Source organism: Martes martes, assembly GCF_963455335.1.
Source record: "Martes martes genome assembly, chromosome: 4".
Lineage (NCBI taxonomy): Eukaryota > Metazoa > Chordata > Mammalia > Carnivora > Mustelidae > Martes > Martes martes.
The window spans coordinates 87,443,560-87,460,548 of NC_137891.1; the positions used below are offsets into that span (position 1 = coordinate 87,443,560).

Consider the following 16,989-nt stretch of genomic DNA (forward strand, 5'->3'; position numbering starts at 1 on the left):
AAGAAAGGAAACAAGGATAACTCCAAGGTTTCTGGCCTGAGCACCTTGGTGAAGAGTTGAGAAAGACCTCAATTTGAAATTCGTTTACAGATAATACGTTTGAGATGCTAATGAGATATCCATGCAGTGATATTGAGTTTACAGGTGGAGATTTTGAATTTGGGCTTGGTGGAAATGTCTGCACTGGGGAGATAAATGTGGGAACATCAGCATATAGATGTCACTAAAGTCATGAGACTATCTGACTGACAAGTGAGAATGGGGAAGGGGGAATGGAAGGGGAAAAGGGGCCAGGACCTATCCCTTAGGAACTCTTGTGTTAATGGACCCAGCAAAGGAGAGACAGTGAAGGAGTAGCTTTTGGGGTGCATGGGTCTGTAGTTCCTGGGAAAAATAATCAAATCTTTCCTGAGAACTGGAAAATATATACAACCTTTCTCTGTATGACTATAAGATTTCTATTTTAGCAAGTAATGGATAAGTGGAGAGTATGCAAAGTCACCTTAAAGAGAAGAACAAGCTCCCTGCCAGCAAGATTTGGCTGTAACCTAATTGAAAATATTAACATATTTAAATAAAGAATGTATCAAGCTGAAGAGAGGTCAGCGATGGAAACCTAGTAAAGGGAGAGTCCCTGAGGCCCAGGCGGGCACAGCCTTTCTAAATACCATCCTGGAAAGAGTGCTTTAGCCAACAGAATTAGAGTAGTCCAGGAGTATTGGCAAGGCTGCCCATAGAACAGAGATGGGGGTGGAGAATTGTAGCCAAGAAGAGTTTTCTGAACCCATTGGCACGACTCCTTACTGGGGATGGCCAGATGCCATTAAAGATAAAAATATTCCTGTTCAATTATGTTATTGTGCATTTATATGTTGACATTCTGATTCTGATTTGGTTTAAAGAAGAGAATTGCTGGATATGAGTCTGAGCAACAGTAAAATTTCTCATGGTAAATTAATACTGCTATATTATGCTTCGTATTTCAGTTGATTGTAAACTTCACTGGCACAGTCAAGTACTTCCAAGATGTAGTTCTGAGGTCCAGGGCGCCTGGGTGGCTCAGCCAGTTAAGCGTCTGCCTCCAGCTCAGGTCATGATCCTGGGGTTCTGGGATCCTGGGATCAAGTCCCGCATTGGGGACCCCGCTCAGTGGGGAACCTGCTTCTCCCTCTGCCTGTCCTTCCCCCTGCTTGTGCTCTCTCTCTCTCTCTTTCTGACAAATAAATAAATAAGCTCTTTAAAAAAAAAATAAAAGCAACTTATCTAATCTTCCTTTTCCCCCCACTAAAAACCTGGAGTCCACCTCCTGTAACTGGGACGCTGTTTGGGTTTCAACCAAAATCTATGTACCCTGGATTGTAATTCCTTGATCCGAAATAAACACTCTGACTTTTGAACTGGTTTCTTGTTTTTAGATGGACATTCCTGTTAGTGGTACATTCAACACTGCAAATCCCTCCTAGTGCTCTCTCTCTCTCGGCGGGCTAGGCCTCTCCATCCACCATATTCCCACCTTCTGAAACCACCATGTTTGTTTGGTAAAGTAGAATCACACAATGCTAGATTGGAAAGGGTGCCAAGCGCACCATTTTCCAGATGAGGAAACTGAGGTTCCCAAAAGCAGAGAACCTGAGCAAGAGCCCACAGCTTACCGAAGTGAGAACTCAGGTGGGAGCCTCTGGTCAGTGCTCTGTCCAGAATATCCTAAGCCCTCACCTCTTAGAATAGGCATTCAGTATGTATATCCCCAAACCACAGGGCTCCCCTCACTTCTGGAGCAGGGTTGGTCACTAAGGAGTATGTCTTTGATCTCCTGCCCCCAAAGCAGAAGTGTGTGTGTGTGTGTGTGTGTGTGTGTGTGTGTACACGTGTGGTAAAATGCATGGGATGGGGCGTCAAAGGAGTCTCTTCTTAAGTCATTGGAGCAAATGAATAGAAGGGTTAATGCCCAGTTGGTTAGGCCTGTAAATCGCCCTCAGCTTCTTCCCCTACTCACCTCTGCTGCCACCAACTGAAGGGGAAGAACGGGGAGGTCTGCACTGGAAATAAATAATGAGGGCTGCTTCTGTTTCTGGGAAGAGATGGCAGGGATCTATCCAGGAGTCTCACTTCTGGCAGTTCAGGATCAAAAACCTTGCTATTCTTGCTTTCTCTAAAATGGCCAGGTAAACTTGGATTTTGAGCACTCCGTACTGGGGAGAGGGTCGAGGGAAAAGGGTATGGCTGGGATTAGTGGAGAAGGGGAAGAAGGGAGGTGTTTTGGAGGCAGAGAGAAGCCCTGAAATTCCTGAGTCCTGTCATACTAGGAATAGGGCGCCGGGAAAGGGGCTGCCTTGTTCCCCACCTCCCTTTCTGTCTGCCCACTTGTCTTCCTAACAACACTATTCCTTCCTCAGTTCCTTTCATCTTTTATTAGGAGCGGGCTGGGGAAGTGCTGTGTGTCCTCTCCAGCTGTGTCTGTGACAACCCCCTTAGCCCCTCCATCGTTGCTCCCCGATGCCCTGAGGCCATCCCCTCCTCTTTTCTTCTGCCGCTCCCCACCCCCCCAACAATGGTCTCTCCCGGTGCTCAGTGGCGCTGGGGGGTGGGGGGGGAGGGAGGAGGCGGGCGGAGGCGGGGCCGGAGCGTGTATGGGGGGGGGGCAGGTCTGCATTGCCGCTTCCCCTGGTACCCGGAGCAGCAGTCGACGCTGCCGCCAGCCCCGCGCCCGGGACCCCCGCCCGCACCGGGACTCCCCTTACCCGGGGCGCCCAGGCCAGGTGAGACCCGTCTCTCAGTCTCTTACCTCCACCCCACCCGGGGCAGAAGCATCCTTGCTTTGCCTTGCAGCCATTTTATCCTCCGATGCTTTGCTGCGGGGTGGGGGGTGGGGTGGGGAGGGGGGTTGACCGTCCCCACTTTAGGGGTGAGGGGACTGGTGGTGGTCTGAATGGATATTTATTTCAGTTGCTGTGAGGATCAGAATACATATATGGAGTAGGGGTGTTTTTCTCGACCTTAGCCAAGTCGCTACTACCTCTCAGATATGGACGGGTTGGGGGTTTGTTAGGTGGGCTAGCGTTCCTTCAAAGTCCAATGCCCTCCTCACCTTGCACACCCTCCGCCGCACCCCCCCGCCCCCCCCGCAATGATAAGTGACCTTGGCTGGGGCCAGAGAATGGATACTGCCTCAGTCGGCTTGCCTGGAGTTGGGGAGGTGGGGGCAGAGGAGGAAGGGCAGGTGAAGGAGGGAGGGAAGGGAAAGGAAGAATGGAGATGCTGGTTAGAAAGATGGTAAACCACCGGGGTTGAAGCGCGCATTGGAGGGGGCTTTGGGTCGTTGCTCCCGGGTTGGGGGGAAGGGGTGTTGAGCGATGATGGGCACTTGCCCAGAGGCAGGACTAAGGGTGGTGGTGGGGGTGGGAGGCACTCAGAGAATAGGTTCAGTCAATTCTAGGGGCTCCTCTCTTACGCCAGAGCAGAGGCGAGATGGGGCGGGGGGTGCTGGGGGGTTGGCTATTGCTGCAAATGCCGGTAGAGGCGGTCTCTATGCCTGTGCTTGTGGAGGTCTCTCCCTGCCGCCCAGCCTCTCGGTATTCCTCCGCTGTGCCTTCTCAGCGGACACCTTCATATTTTTCCCCTTCCGAACTGTGAATGCTCCATCTTCCTAAGCCTGGGATAGGATGTAAGGAGGGGAGGTGCAGCCTTGGGCATCTTGGGTGGGAGCTGAGGCTCAGTCACCCAGCTGTAACAAGAAGGGGAGCTCCAGCCCTCTCCCCCCACCACCCCCTCGCTCCGGTCTTACCCCCCACCTCCCCGGTCGGTGGATGTTTTAATTGACTGCTTCTTAATGACCTTGTCACCTGGGCTAGGGAGGGTTGGGGAATGCGGGTGACTCCCAAAGTCAGGGATTTTGATTGGGGGTGGGAGCTTCTGGACCCTCTCCTTATCGTCCAGAAGGGAAGCCTTTGCTCGGGAGCCCCCCTCCCCCGTTCTGCAGAAAATTTCCTGGGCCCATTTTTTCCGGTCAGGTGGAGCCAGCCAACCTTAAAGGGCCGTGTAACCCTGAATCTTGTCTCCTATAACCTCCACCTCTTCAAGTCCTGTCTCTCTCTCACAGGCTTAGCCACCCTGTGCTGCTTTGGGGGCTAAAAATAGCACCACTTCCTCACCAACTCGAAGAATTTGTCTTCTTTCCCTCCCTTCTGACCTCCTGGGCTCATTGGCCCTGGGGGAGCTGGCTGTTGAACCATCATATCCAGCTGTGGCTCTGGGAGCCTTATCTACCTATTCTCCATGTACCTTCTCAGGGGTAACTAGTGTTGACAAACACAGGATGTGGCTCCTGGTGGGTCCATCTGTCTCCTTCAGGGTTTGAGGGTTGGGGGAGATCCTAGATAGGAATGAAAGGAGAAGAAAGCAAATGGACATGCAGTGAGGGGACTCCACATTTCCCTCTTGCATGGGGGATGGTTGGGGCCTTGAATCACAAAGAAAAGAAGGTGACCTAGGGGTCATTGGTTTTGGTCATTGTGGTCCACTGCTCTCATCAGTCCTAAGGGGCTAAGGCCCTGCTTGTCAGTGCTTCTCTCTGAGCCACGTAGCGTGACTTACCCCCTTCTACCCGGGCTTCTGTATGCGTGTGTGACATTTAAGGAAGGCCCTAGATGGGTGGGAGCAGGAGGCAGGATATTTTTAGGGGAATGTTCTCTGATCAGAATCTCATCCTGCTTCCTCTTTTTCTGTGAAGGAAAGGGGTTTCTCCTGTGCTTCCCTCTGGAGGATGTCTTTTTTGGGGGGAGGCCCAAGGCCCCCTTCATTCTCTCCTGGCCTCCTACGCAGTGCGGTATTTGTGGACTCCTTTTTCCTTGACTCCTGGAGGAGGAGCAGAAAGGATTAAGGGGGATTAGGAAGGGTGGCCCTGGAGAAAAGAGTCATAGCTATGGACATTAGACCCCCATGCTGGAAAAGTATGGATCTGATCAGCCATTTCTATTCCTGCCCACACCAGGGAAGGGGCCCATGGATGATGTCCTGAGGGAAAGTGGCAGCAGCCAGACTTTGCCTCTTCTCCATGACCTCAGGTTCCAGGTCTCCCCTTTTTTGAGTCTTCCCTAGTTTGTCTGGAGAGAGACAGTGTGGGTCCATCTGCTGGAATTAATTTGAACACAGAGGGGTCTTTGGACTCTATTTTGGGAGGATACTAGACAACAACCTCCAAGTACAACCTCCAGTTCTTCCCTTGCTGCTTCCTGCTTCCTTCACATTTTTTTTTTCAATCTAGTAGGAAGGAGGGAAACTAATATTTATAGAATATCTACTATGAGGTTGAATTCTCTTGTGGACTCAGAAAAATAAAATTATCTCCAGTTTAAATACAAGGACACTGAGGTTGAAGGAAATTAAATAATTTTCCCAAAAGTACTCAGTAAAGTAAATGGCAGAGCTGGGATTTCAACTTAGGTCATATAACCATCGTGTGCTTTGCCCCAACCAGCTTTCTCCATGAACATTCAGAGGTGGCTTTTGTCCTGGGGTCTCGTGAGGGAGTGGAGAGGATCTCACCGTATTATCATCATTGCAAGGAGTAATGACTAGTATTTATTCATCACTTTGATGTGCTGGGTACTATCGTAAGGAACTTATACATATTGTGTCATTTAATCCTTCCTTTCCCCTTCTTAAGGAAGAGGAAACTGAGGCTTGGGTGTTCAGAGTCATGCTTGAGGTCACTTAACTAGTAAGTGCTGAAGCAAAAAGTCAAACCTAAGTCTCTCCAGCTCTGGAACCCATCTTTTACCCGCTGAGAAGATCCCTCCTTGTGAGGCCTACAAACATGGAACTTGAGGGGAGGAGCGCAGAAGCCTCACTTCAGGTGACTGAAGTCAACATTTGGGAGGACTTGGTCCCTATACACATTCTTTCCAAGCTCTGCGCCAAGTAAGAAAGCCAGAGCGGACTAGAATAGAGAATTCTGGTTTCCCATATTTCCTGTTTTGTTCTTTGCAGGTCGGTGGTAAAGCAAGGAATCTGATCTTTATGTGGGACAGGGGATCAGGAGGAGGGCTCTAGGTGACCCTGACTCTAGAGAAATCTCATAGGGCTGATCTCCAAGGTCAAAGTCAGGACTGAATGGTCCACAGTTGGTCCAGGAAATCACCCCTTTTTACTGAGCTTGGGCTTGAAGCAAGGAGACCATCTGTAATACGTGGCCCCAGAGGGGCTCTGAGTTGACTGGAGCTCGATCTTGGCCTTCTTTACCATCTTAGGCTTCACAACCTCCTTTTGTCCCCCCTTTTATATTTTCTAGATCTTCCGAAGCTTCTAGAAGAAAAGTAGGCGGACTTTCCTGAGTTATCCTGGCTCTTCGTCTTAGCCCCCACAACCTGGCTCCCCCCTGCTTTCCTATTCCCCTGCTCCCCATCTCCCTTCCCTATGTATCCAACTGAATTGGCCAGCACTCCTCACCCTCTTTTCCCCTCCTAGACTTTCCTATTTTTTCATTCCTTGGCTAGAGATATTTGAACACACTTCATCTAAGTACCTGGAGGAAGGAGGCTTTCTGACTTCACAAATCCTTGAACAAAATCTGAATAAGGAGCAGGGAGTGGAGGAGGTATAGTGAAGCATTCCCAAAGACATCATGGAAGAAGGCTTCAGAGACCGGGCAGCTTTCATCCGTGGGGCCAAAGACATTGCCAAGGAAGTCAAGAAGCACGCGGCCAAGAAGGTGGTGAAGGGCCTGGACAGAGTCCAGGATGAATATTCCCGTAGATCCTACTCCCGCTTTGAGGAGGAGGACGATGACGATGACTTCCCTGCCCCTGCTGATGGCTATTACCGTGGGGAAGGGGCCCAGGACGAGGAGGAAGGTGGCGCATCCAGTGATGCCACTGAGGGCCACGATGAGGATGATGAGATCTATGAGGGGGAATATCAGGGCATCCCCCGGGCAGAGTCTGGGGGCAAAGGCGAGCGGATGGCAGATGGGGCTCCCCTGGCTGGAGGGCGGGGGGGCTTGGGTGACGGGGAGGGCCCCCCTGGCGGCCGGGGGGAGGCGCAATGGCGGAAAGAACGGGAAGAACTAGCTCAGCAGTACGAAGCCATCCTCCGGGAGTGTGGCCATGGCCGCTTCCAGTGGACACTCTATTTCGTGCTTGGCCTGGCGCTGATGGCTGATGGCGTCGAAGTCTTTGTGGTGGGCTTTGTGTTGCCCAGCGCTGAAAAAGACATGTGCCTGTCAGACTCCAACAAAGGCATGCTAGGTAAGACACACTGGGGAGGCACTCCAGCCCTGTCCTGCCCCAAACTCTAGAAACACCTCTGGTCGTGAGAACCCCTGTCCTTACCACTGGGCTTCTAGGACCCTGGTCCCAAGATGTCCCCAGAGGGCTTGGAGTTCCTCTGCACACTCTCCCCTCACACACCCTCCTCTTGAGACTGGGTCACAGTGAGGTCGTTTGTGCTGGGCTGGGGCGTTTGTGCTGTGGTGGTCTGCTTGGTTCTCCAGGAGTAGGCCATGTTTCTTTGGACATTTCCCTTTTGCCAACTTGACCCTTTCCCTGATCTGGGAAACAAGAAATCGGTGTCTAAACTTCCTAGTTTAGATGGGAAGTCAGTTTAGGCTGATTAGGATAGGGGAACAATCCTAGGCCTGTCTTCAGCCAGAGAAGATGGACCACACTTGCTCTTGGCCAGCCTTGGGAGTGTTCAAGGGCCAGTGAGTGGTCTCTAATGGCCCTTCCTGATGTGAACCCTGAGGGAGAAAACTCCCTAGACTCACCCACAAAGGATCTCTCATTCTTGCCCTGCTCCCAAGTTGCCGTGAGACCTTGGGCAGATCTCCACTCCTTGGGGCTTGGCTGAAGCACGGCTAAAATGCAGAGTTTGGAGTAGATGATTTTTAAGATCAGTTCCAACTCCGAATATAGGAAGGAAGTAAGAAACAGGAGCGTTTTAGGTCCAGAAGCCCTGGAGCTAGGAGGAGGAAAGGGCAGGTTCTGTGTGGGGGATTTCGTGGGGGGGACCGAAGGAATGGAGCTGCTTTCCCAGGTACATGAGAGACCCCTCCTGCTGCTTTGAGGGCATCAAGGCTGGGAGGGGAGAGGTGGCCCTAGGAGGGGTTGGGAGCCTGGGACAATCCATTGCTCCTTCTAGGCAAGCCAGAGATGGGGATGCTTTGTGTGTGAGAGAGAGAAAGAGAGATGGGGAGAGAGAGGGACAGAGAGACAGAGACAGAGAGCAAGAGCTGAGAGCAAGCAAGAGAGAGCAGGGGTGGGGGGGAGAGAAAGAAAGAATTCTTGGGGTCTCCCATGTCTGCCTTCCTGCCTTTGAATCCCTGGCCTGCAGGGATGGCCTTCCGTCTTCGCTTATATTTCACCTTCTCTTACTTGCTCTCATCTCTGGGTAGACTTAGCTATTCTAAAAGTCCTCCAGCTCCTCGATCCATTCTGCTGCAGCTCTAGCTCACTTAATGCTCACAAAGTGCGAGAAAGGAAGCATGTCCTCTCATACCCCTGCTGCCTCTGTTTCCCTCCTTCAGGCCTTATAGTCTACCTGGGCATGATGGTGGGAGCCTTCCTCTGGGGAGGTCTGGCTGATCGGCTGGGCCGGAGGCAGTGCCTGCTCATCTCGCTCTCGGTCAACAGCGTCTTCGCCTTTTTCTCATCTTTCGTCCAGGGTTATGGCACTTTCCTCTTCTGCCGCCTCCTTTCCGGGGTTGGGTGAGTGGCCACTTCCTAAGCCCCCGGAGGAGTCCTGAAGGAGGACCGTCCATGGTCGCTGTTGTATTTCTAGAGCCCAACACAGTGCCGGCATACCAGATGTCCCTCCAATCTGTATGCGTGAATGAATTCCTTTCTCCTACCAACTTCAGGCCAGCTTCCCCCTGTCCAGGACCCATCTACCGCCTGTCCAGAACACCATTCCTTGTCTGGTCTACTCCTCAGTCTGCCACCCACCCTCTAGTTCCATTCTGAGACTGGCTCCATGAAGAGGCCTGGTGGGTCTCAGCCTTAGCCCTGGGTGCCTCCAAACTCTTGAGTTTCCCATTGACATATTTCCTGCATTTGACAAAAGGCCTTGCTAACACCCACAGCGGCAGCCTTGACCCATCACACTCCCACACTCCCTGAGGTACCAGCATGCGTTCATTGCCCGGGCCGCAAGCTCTTGTCCTTGGCCTGCTCCCCACAGACCTGCCCTCAGACTCTTTTCCCATCTTTCTCCTCTGGGCATTTCCCCTCTTGTCCATAATTATCTTCCCTCTCATGCAACTCTGCAGTCATCTTCAAGATTCAACGTTTGTGCCTCCTCTGCCCCTGAGGCCTCCCTGCCTGTCTCTCAGGGTCCCCAGGATGGGTGCTCGCTGGCTGCTGGGGAGGGAGTGTGCAGGGCACTGTGGGAGAAATCTCCTTACCAAAGTGTGGCAGATGAAAGGCACTCAGGGATGCAGAGCGCTGGGGCAAGGGATCAGGAACGGGCCATTTTCTAATGCTCAGTTCTTGCGATGCCCTCCAGGATTGGAGGGTCCATCCCCATTGTCTTCTCCTATTTCTCGGAGTTTCTGGCCCAGGAGAAACGTGGGGAGCATTTGAGCTGGCTCTGCATGTTTTGGATGATTGGTGGAGTGTATGCCGCTGCCATGGCCTGGGCCATCATCCCCCACTACGGTGAGCAGCCCCCAGGGAACGTGCCCCAGTGTCTCCCTCTTCGCCCAGGTGCCTGGTGGTGGGATCCCCCCCCAGCCTCGGGCCTCTTTGCTGATGCTGACTTGTCCCTGCCAGGGTGGAGCTTTCAGATGGGGTCCGCTTACCAGTTCCACAGCTGGAGGGTGTTTGTCCTTGTTTGCGCCTTCCCTTCTGTGTTTGCCATCGGCGCGCTGACCACACAGCCAGAGAGCCCCCGCTTCTTCCTGGAGGTGAGTGGGGCGGGGGCTGGGCTGGGGGAGGGGAGGCAGGGGGTTCTGTGTTCAAGCACTCACGGTGGGTTTGGTTTGGAGGACCCTTGCAGGGTCCATACTTCTGGGGACTTTGGCTTGCTTCCTTTGTCTGGTGCTGTATCTCTGTAGGGGGTGGTCTCTGTGCACAGAGAAACGAGGGTACCTGCTTGTCCAGGAGTGGCTTAAGATGTTGTGGGCAGGAGGCCTGGTCCCGACTTTAGAGTTCAAGAGATGTTCCCCTCCTCTACTTCTTCCCTCTCCAAGTAGATCTTGGTCCAGCAGGGTTAGGAAGCTGCTCTTCCTCTGACCATCTCCTCGCCCTCATCAGTTCCCTTGTTTTCAGTTCTCTTTTCATTGTCCCCATGGATCCCTAGGACCCGTAGTTGTATCTGTCTCCTGGACTCCCCCTACTATGGCCCAAGTCTGATTATATTTTGCTGTATCCCTTCTTGGGCCTCATTCAGAGCAGGCGATGTCCGTGCCCAGAGGTCGGAGGTAGTAGGGGGAGCCTTTTTGTATCTTGGGACTAGAGAAGCCACAGGGAGGGGGCCTGTTGCCCTGGCTCAGGCAGGAGCTAACCCAGATATGGGAACTGTGTCCGTGGCTCTAGAACGGGAAGCATGATGAGGCCTGGATGGTGCTGAAGCAGGTTCATGACACCAACATGCGAGCCAAGGGCCATCCTGAGCGAGTCTTCTCTGTAAGCCACAGCCCTCCCCGCGATCCTCCACAGCATTCCGGTCCCGGCCCCACCAGCCCCTCTCTGGATACCACCCCCTACCTTCCCTGACCTCTCCAACCATACCCCACACCCTCCCTCGATGTCATCTCTCGGGGTATCGGGGTATCGTGGCACATCTGTCCCCTGCCCCCTGCTTGCATTTTGCTACTGGAGGAGAAACCAAGGCACCAGAATGGGGTTGGGAAATACAGACTATATGATGGCTAACCCCCTCTCTTGACCCCAGGTAACCCACATTAAGACGATTCATCAGGAGGATGAGTTGATCGAAATCCAGTCAGACACGGGGACTTGGTACCAGCGCTGGGGGGTCCGGGCCCTGAGCCTGGGGGGGCAGGTAACGAGGGATGGTTCCGTGAAGAGAGAGAAGGGAGCGGGAGAGGTGGAGATGAAGGCAGGGCTGGAGCCTGTGTGTGGGGATGGTGGGTGACCTGAAGGGAAGGGATTGAGTCGGAGAAGGGGTGACCTGGGGGTACTGGAAGTTAGTGCAGCCTCTGTCTGACTGTTCTGTTCCACCTAGGTTTGGGGCAATTTCCTCTCCTGTTTTGGTCCCGAATATCGACGCATCACTCTGATGATGATGGGCGTGTGGTTCACCATGTCATTCAGGTGAGGGGGTGTGTGGGGGCAGTGGGGATCAGAGTCCTGAAGACCAGATGGAGGTTAGACAGGCTGGGGGTGGGGTGGGGAGACTGTTCCAGGCCGAGGGCAGAGCAGATGCATGGGAGATAAGAGTGCAGTGGGTGAGTAGACCAATGCGAAGCTCCCCCTGGACCCTCGGCAGTTGGTGAAGGGAGGAGGGGTGAGGGATGAGGCTAGAGAGGTGAGCAAGGTCCTGACTCTCTCCCCCCCTCATTTCTGGACCCTCCGGTCCTAATCCTGAGCCTTGTCTGATTCCATCGTCCTTGACTCTCCAGCTACTACGGCCTGACTGTCTGGTTTCCTGACATGATCCGCCATCTCCAGGCGGTGGACTACGCAGCCCGGACCAAGTTGTTCTCTGGGGAGCGTGTGGAGCACGTGACCTTTAATTTCACGCTGGAGAATCAGATCCACCGTGGGGGACAGTACTTCAATGACAAGTACGTGGGGAGCTTTCCACGTCACTTCGTCCCTGTCCTTTCTACCTCTTGTATGAGCCTGGGAGTTCAGAGACGGGGTGTTTGGGGGGTATATACCTGGGGTTTCTCCTCACTTCCAAGGAATGAGTCCTGGTGGAGGGTATGAGGATGAGGGGAAGTATGTCTCATCATCCTGGCCTTCCAGGTTCATCGGGCTGCGTCTGAAGTCAGTGTCCTTTGAGGATTCCTTGTTTGAGGAGTGTTATTTTGAGGATGTCACTTCGAGCAACACATTCTTCCGCAACTGCACGTTCATCAACACTGTGTTCTATAACACTGGTAAGGTGGTATGGCCGGTGGCTGTCAGACCAAAGGGCTGGGTGGACCCTGAAGTGGGGAGAAGGAGCCTTGCTCATTCCCTAGCTCAGGTTTCACAAGCTGAGATCTGTGGGGCCCTGCAGGAAGGTGATATGCAGGCCTGTGAGCTACTACCAAGAATTCCAAAAATCAAACGGAAATGGAACATTCTCTGTAATAGTTTTAAGACTACCTGGCAAAAACATCAAAGTTCTTTGCCTTTGAGCTGGAATTCAAGTAACTGTGTGATGTTATGAATGCACTTTGAAGAGGGCAAAACTCGTTCCAACAGGGTCTTCAGGAAAAAAATCATAAAAGGGATATTTGGTGGGTAAAAGGTTGGAAATCATTGTATTAGTCCAGTGCCTTTTTTTTTTTTTTAAAAGATTTTATTTATTTGTGGGGGCGCCTGGGTGGCTCAGTGGGTTAAAGCCTCTGCCTTCGGCTCAGGTCATGGTCTCAGGGTCCTGGGATCAAGCCCCGAGTCAGGCTCTCTGCTCAGCAGGGAGCCTGCTTCCCCCTCTCTCTCTGCCTGCCTCTCTGCCTACCTATGGTATCTCTCTCTGTGTGTCAAATAAATAATAAATAAAACCTTTAAAAAAAAAGATTTTATTTATTTATTTATTTATTTGAAAGAGAGAGAATGAGAGAAAGAGCATGAGGTGGGGAGGGGCACAGGGAGAAGCAGACTCTCTGCTGAGCAGGGAGCCGGATGTGGGACTCTGTCCTGGGACTCCAGGATCATGATCTGAGCCGAGGGCAATTGCTTAACCAACAGGCGCCCTGTTTTGTTTTTATTTTTGTTTTGTTTTTAAAGACTTATTTATTTGAGGGGTGGGGTGGGGAGGGGCAAAGGGAGAGAGAGAGAAAGAGCCTCAAGCAGAGTTCCTGCTAAGCAGGGAGCACCACGAAGGGCTCGACCCCACTACCCTGAAATCACCAGTGGGAATCAAGGGTCGGCTGCTTAACTCAGTGAGACCCACAAGCACCCCACATTAGTCCAGTTTTTAAAACAGTGATTCTCAAACATGAACTGCTGCTTTGTCAGCTAGACTGAGGATCCCACCTCTAATAGAGTACTGGGTAAGTTTTTCCCACCTTGCAAGGAAAAATAAAGGAAAGGACTTCTAATGATTTTTAATATCTGGCTCAGGAATTTTTCCTAGACCCATAGCACCGCTACTGCTTATAGTCAGCTAGGGCAGACAAAAGGAATGAATAAGAAGCAAAGATTATTAGTGAGATAACTTGGAAACAGCCGGTTCCACTGTTCCGTTTCATAGACTATGGTCATTTCCTGCACCATAGGAACAATCCTGGTTGCCAGGGTGCTCTCATTTGATGTTTTATAATGAATGCCCTGAGCAAGTCTGAGAACCCTGCCCCCCACTACCCCCTCCCCGCCCCCCGCCCCACTAACCCCACAAAGGCAGCGCCTTGAGCCCTGCCTTGAGCCTCCCTCTCACATTTCACTCACCACCTGCCTTCCTTGGTCTTGGCCCCCAGACCTGTTTGAGTACAAGTTTGTGAACAGCCGTCTGGTGAACAGCACGTTCCTGCACAACAAGGAGGGCTGCCCGCTGGACGTGACAGGGACTGGTGAAGGCGCCTACATGGTGTACTTTGTCAGCTTCTTGGGGACGCTGGCTGTGCTTCCCGGGAACATCGTGTCTGCCCTGCTTATGGACAAGATTGGCAGGCTCCGGATGCTTGGTAAGGGGGCGGGTGGGTGGTGGTGTGTCAGAACTGACTCGGGGGCCGGGGAGCAGGGCGAGGCTGTCAACACGCTTCTCCCCCGATTCTGAAGGAAAAGTTTAGCCAGAGAAGGTTCTCTCTCTCTTGTCTTCTGTTTAGGTCTTGGCTGCGAGATGGGGTGGGGCCTGGCGTGGAAGCTTCTCTGGGGGGTAAAGGAGGTAGGCAGAATAGCGAGCACGCAGGCTTGGAGGCTATGGGTTTTGAATCTCAGCCCCGCCACCTACCTTGGGCAAGTTACTTCACCTCTCTGAGCCCAGGTGTCTCGTCTGCAAAATGGGGGTGATGACGGTACCCGCCTGACGCATTAGATCAATGCATGTAAAGATCAGGCTCCCTGGCCCACAGCTGTCATTGAAGAGATGGTTGTTACTGACGTTACTAGTAAAAAGAGAATTATAAGGGAGGTTGGGGATGAGGGAGGAGCCTTCGTTTTGAGTCCTTTGGGAAGAAGAGTCTCATCCTGGGCTACCCTCAAGCCTGGTTGATGGCATGGGGTGGGTTGTGGATGGGCATCACTGTGGCTGGGTTCATGTTCCCTCCTTTCCTGGCTCCAGCTGGCTCCAGCGTGATGTCCTGTGTCTCCTGCTTCTTCCTGTCTTTTGGGAACAGCGAGTCAGCCATGATCGCCCTGCTCTGCCTTTTTGGGGGGGTCAGCATTGCATCCTGGAACGCGCTGGACGTGTTGACCGTTGAACTCTACCCCTCGGACAAGAGGTAGTCGGAGTGTCGTGGGGGCAGGGCCGCCGGTTTTTGGGGAGGTGGGATAACGCAGTGGGCTGAATGGGAGACCATCTTTAGGGTTAGAAGGACGCACATTCCCATGGGGTTTCTCTTCTAAGGGCTGGTAACTTTAGTATTCTCTCCTTCAAGTCTTAGCTATTAACCAAATTTTTTGGTCTTCTTTTCATCTTGCCTCCCAATCTCTATTCCCTGATATCCATGCCTCACCTCTCCTATCCTTCCATCCTTCCTCTCCTTCTCGGACACCAACTGCCATCTCTCCTTTGCCCTCCCACCTACTTGCCCATCCCCCACAAACCCTCCCGTGCCTCTTCCTTATCTCCTCTTCCGACTGCCCTGGGGACTCGGAGCAGGACCACAGCTTTCGGCTTCCTGAATGCCCTCTGTAAACTGGCGGCCGTGCTGGGGATCAGCATCTTCACATCGTTTGTGGGAATCACCAAGGCTGCCCCCATCCTGTTTGCCTCTGCCGCGCTTGCCCTCGGGAGCTCTCTGGCCCTGAAGTTGCCTGAGACCCGGGGGCAGGTGCTGCAGTGAGAGGGCCGCCGGGCTTTCGAGGGTGGCAGGCACACTGTGAGGCCAACGGCTCCTTCTCCCTCCCTGCCCTGCCATCCTGGCCCGAGCAGCCTCACTCCCCACTCCCCTTTGTTCCGTGTCTTTGCCGTGTGTTTGTGTGTGCGCGTGCGCGTGTGCATGTGTGTGACCCCATGGGCAGGAACTACAGGGAAGGCTCTTTCATCCCCATTTGGGGATGCAGCTCTCCTCCCCACCTCCTACCCCCTGTTGACTTTGCACAGGAGAAGGCTCGGGCTCCCCCTTCTCCCCCAGTGTTAGTGAGGGGTCCTAGCTCTTCCCGGCTCTAGGGGGTCCAGAACAGGCCTCCTGCCCTCCCCCTCATCCCCTCTACCTGGGCCCTGGTGAAACCGTGGGCATTTGGTTGCTCTGGGGGCTGGGGCTCCGTGTAGTCTATGGACCAAAAGAACTTCTTAGAGTTGGAAGGGCCTCAGGTGCCCTCTCACAGCTGTCAGATGCTGGGGGAGTAGCAATAAACCTCAGCCCCCTGGCCTCCACTCCGCCCCCTCCCCCCAATTTGGGCTACAAGTAAGGAGCCTGAGTTTTATGAAATTAGCTGATTCTTATTTATTTATATATTAAGTTCTGAGGCAGCTCAGCAGGACTGTGTGTGTGTGAATGTGTGTGTAACACTTCACGTATGTGTGTGTATGTGCCGTGGGGCGGGGTGTCACTGTCCTAAGATATAAGCCAAGGGTGATCTCCGTGGATACACACACTACCTGCCTCCCATAGTCCCTCCCCTAATCTTGTTTCTGGACCAGGCCTGGGAGGGAGGAGCCCCAGGCCAGGCTAGGATGAGTCCTGCAGTCTAGCCGGACCAAGGGCACCTGACGAGGTCCATCTCCTCGCCTTCTCTCAAGAAGCACAGGCCTCTGGAGTGAGAGGCTCTACCCACAATAGCACAGACAGGGACGGCACAGCTGCCCTCCCACCCCCCACCTGTCCCCTCACAGGCAGGGTAGCAGGGGAGGGAAAGAAACCAGGCATGGGGTCAAACCAGCAGATCAAAAAGCACAAGGAGCTGGGGCAGGGGCAGAAAGCAGGGGCCCCCCCAGCAACTCCTCTGAAGTGGGAAGAGGTTGGGCAATAAGCCAGGGACCCCCTAATGTGGGACCAGAAGCCTCAGTTTCCCCATTTCACCCTTTCTACTAGCCCCGGTAAGTTAAGCTGCCCTTGTCTCACCCCACTGTGTGGCTGCTTTCTTTGGTGCCCTCCTGCCCCCTCCACCCCCCACTGTAGCTGTGACGTGTTGTAGTTTCTAGCTGTTTGTAAAATGTTAAAAAAAAAAAAAAGTTAAAAGGAAAAAAGTGAAAACAACAACAAAAAAAGAAAATCCAAATTCACCCTCCTCATGCTGCGTCTGGTGCTCCCACCCTGTGGTCACTCCTCCCATTTTGTAACACTGAACCAGGTGGGGACTGTTTAACTCTTTGGTGTCTGTGCTCAAAGGACCTCCTTCTCCAGTGCCCAGTGTACAAGTGTGTACCCCCTTTCCCTACCCTTCATTTGCTGGACGCAGCCTTCTCCCTTGTGCCCTCTCAAGGGACCCATCCATCTCTCCTGCTCTCCGGGAACCCCCCTAAACTCAACTCTGTTGATGTGAAAAATGCAATGAAAAATACTGATGAAAAATAAAAAGGAAATAAATCCTTAAAATCCCAAATGGCTATGTCTGCACTCTGTTCTAATCAAGCCATTTTCTGATTTTTTTTTTTTTTTTATGGTAGCTCTCTAATAAAACTCCATCCTTCCATGCCTACAGCTGACCTTGAAGTCAGGGTCCCACCTTCCCTCTTGGTTGATCTCTGTGCCTCTCATCTCCTATGCCAATTCACTTA

General features: G+C 52.7%; 1 protein-coding gene across 1 annotated transcript; it reads left to right on the top strand.

Moving 5' to 3' along the window:
- Positions 1-6,622: 6,622 nt before the first annotated feature.
- SV2A (synaptic vesicle glycoprotein 2A) lies at positions 6,623-15,112 on the top strand (the record flags this gene model as incomplete). The annotated part of the gene is made up of 12 exons (XM_080802474.1): positions 6,623-7,244; positions 8,522-8,702; positions 9,499-9,650; positions 9,765-9,898; positions 10,530-10,619; positions 10,888-10,998; positions 11,182-11,270; positions 11,579-11,743; positions 11,928-12,061; positions 13,586-13,792; positions 14,389-14,548; positions 14,929-15,112. The coding sequence occupies 12 exons, from the start codon at positions 6,623-6,625 to the stop codon at positions 15,110-15,112; spliced, it is 2,229 nt and encodes a 742-aa protein (XP_080658600.1).
- Between the last annotated feature and the right edge of the window lie 1,877 nt (positions 15,113-16,989).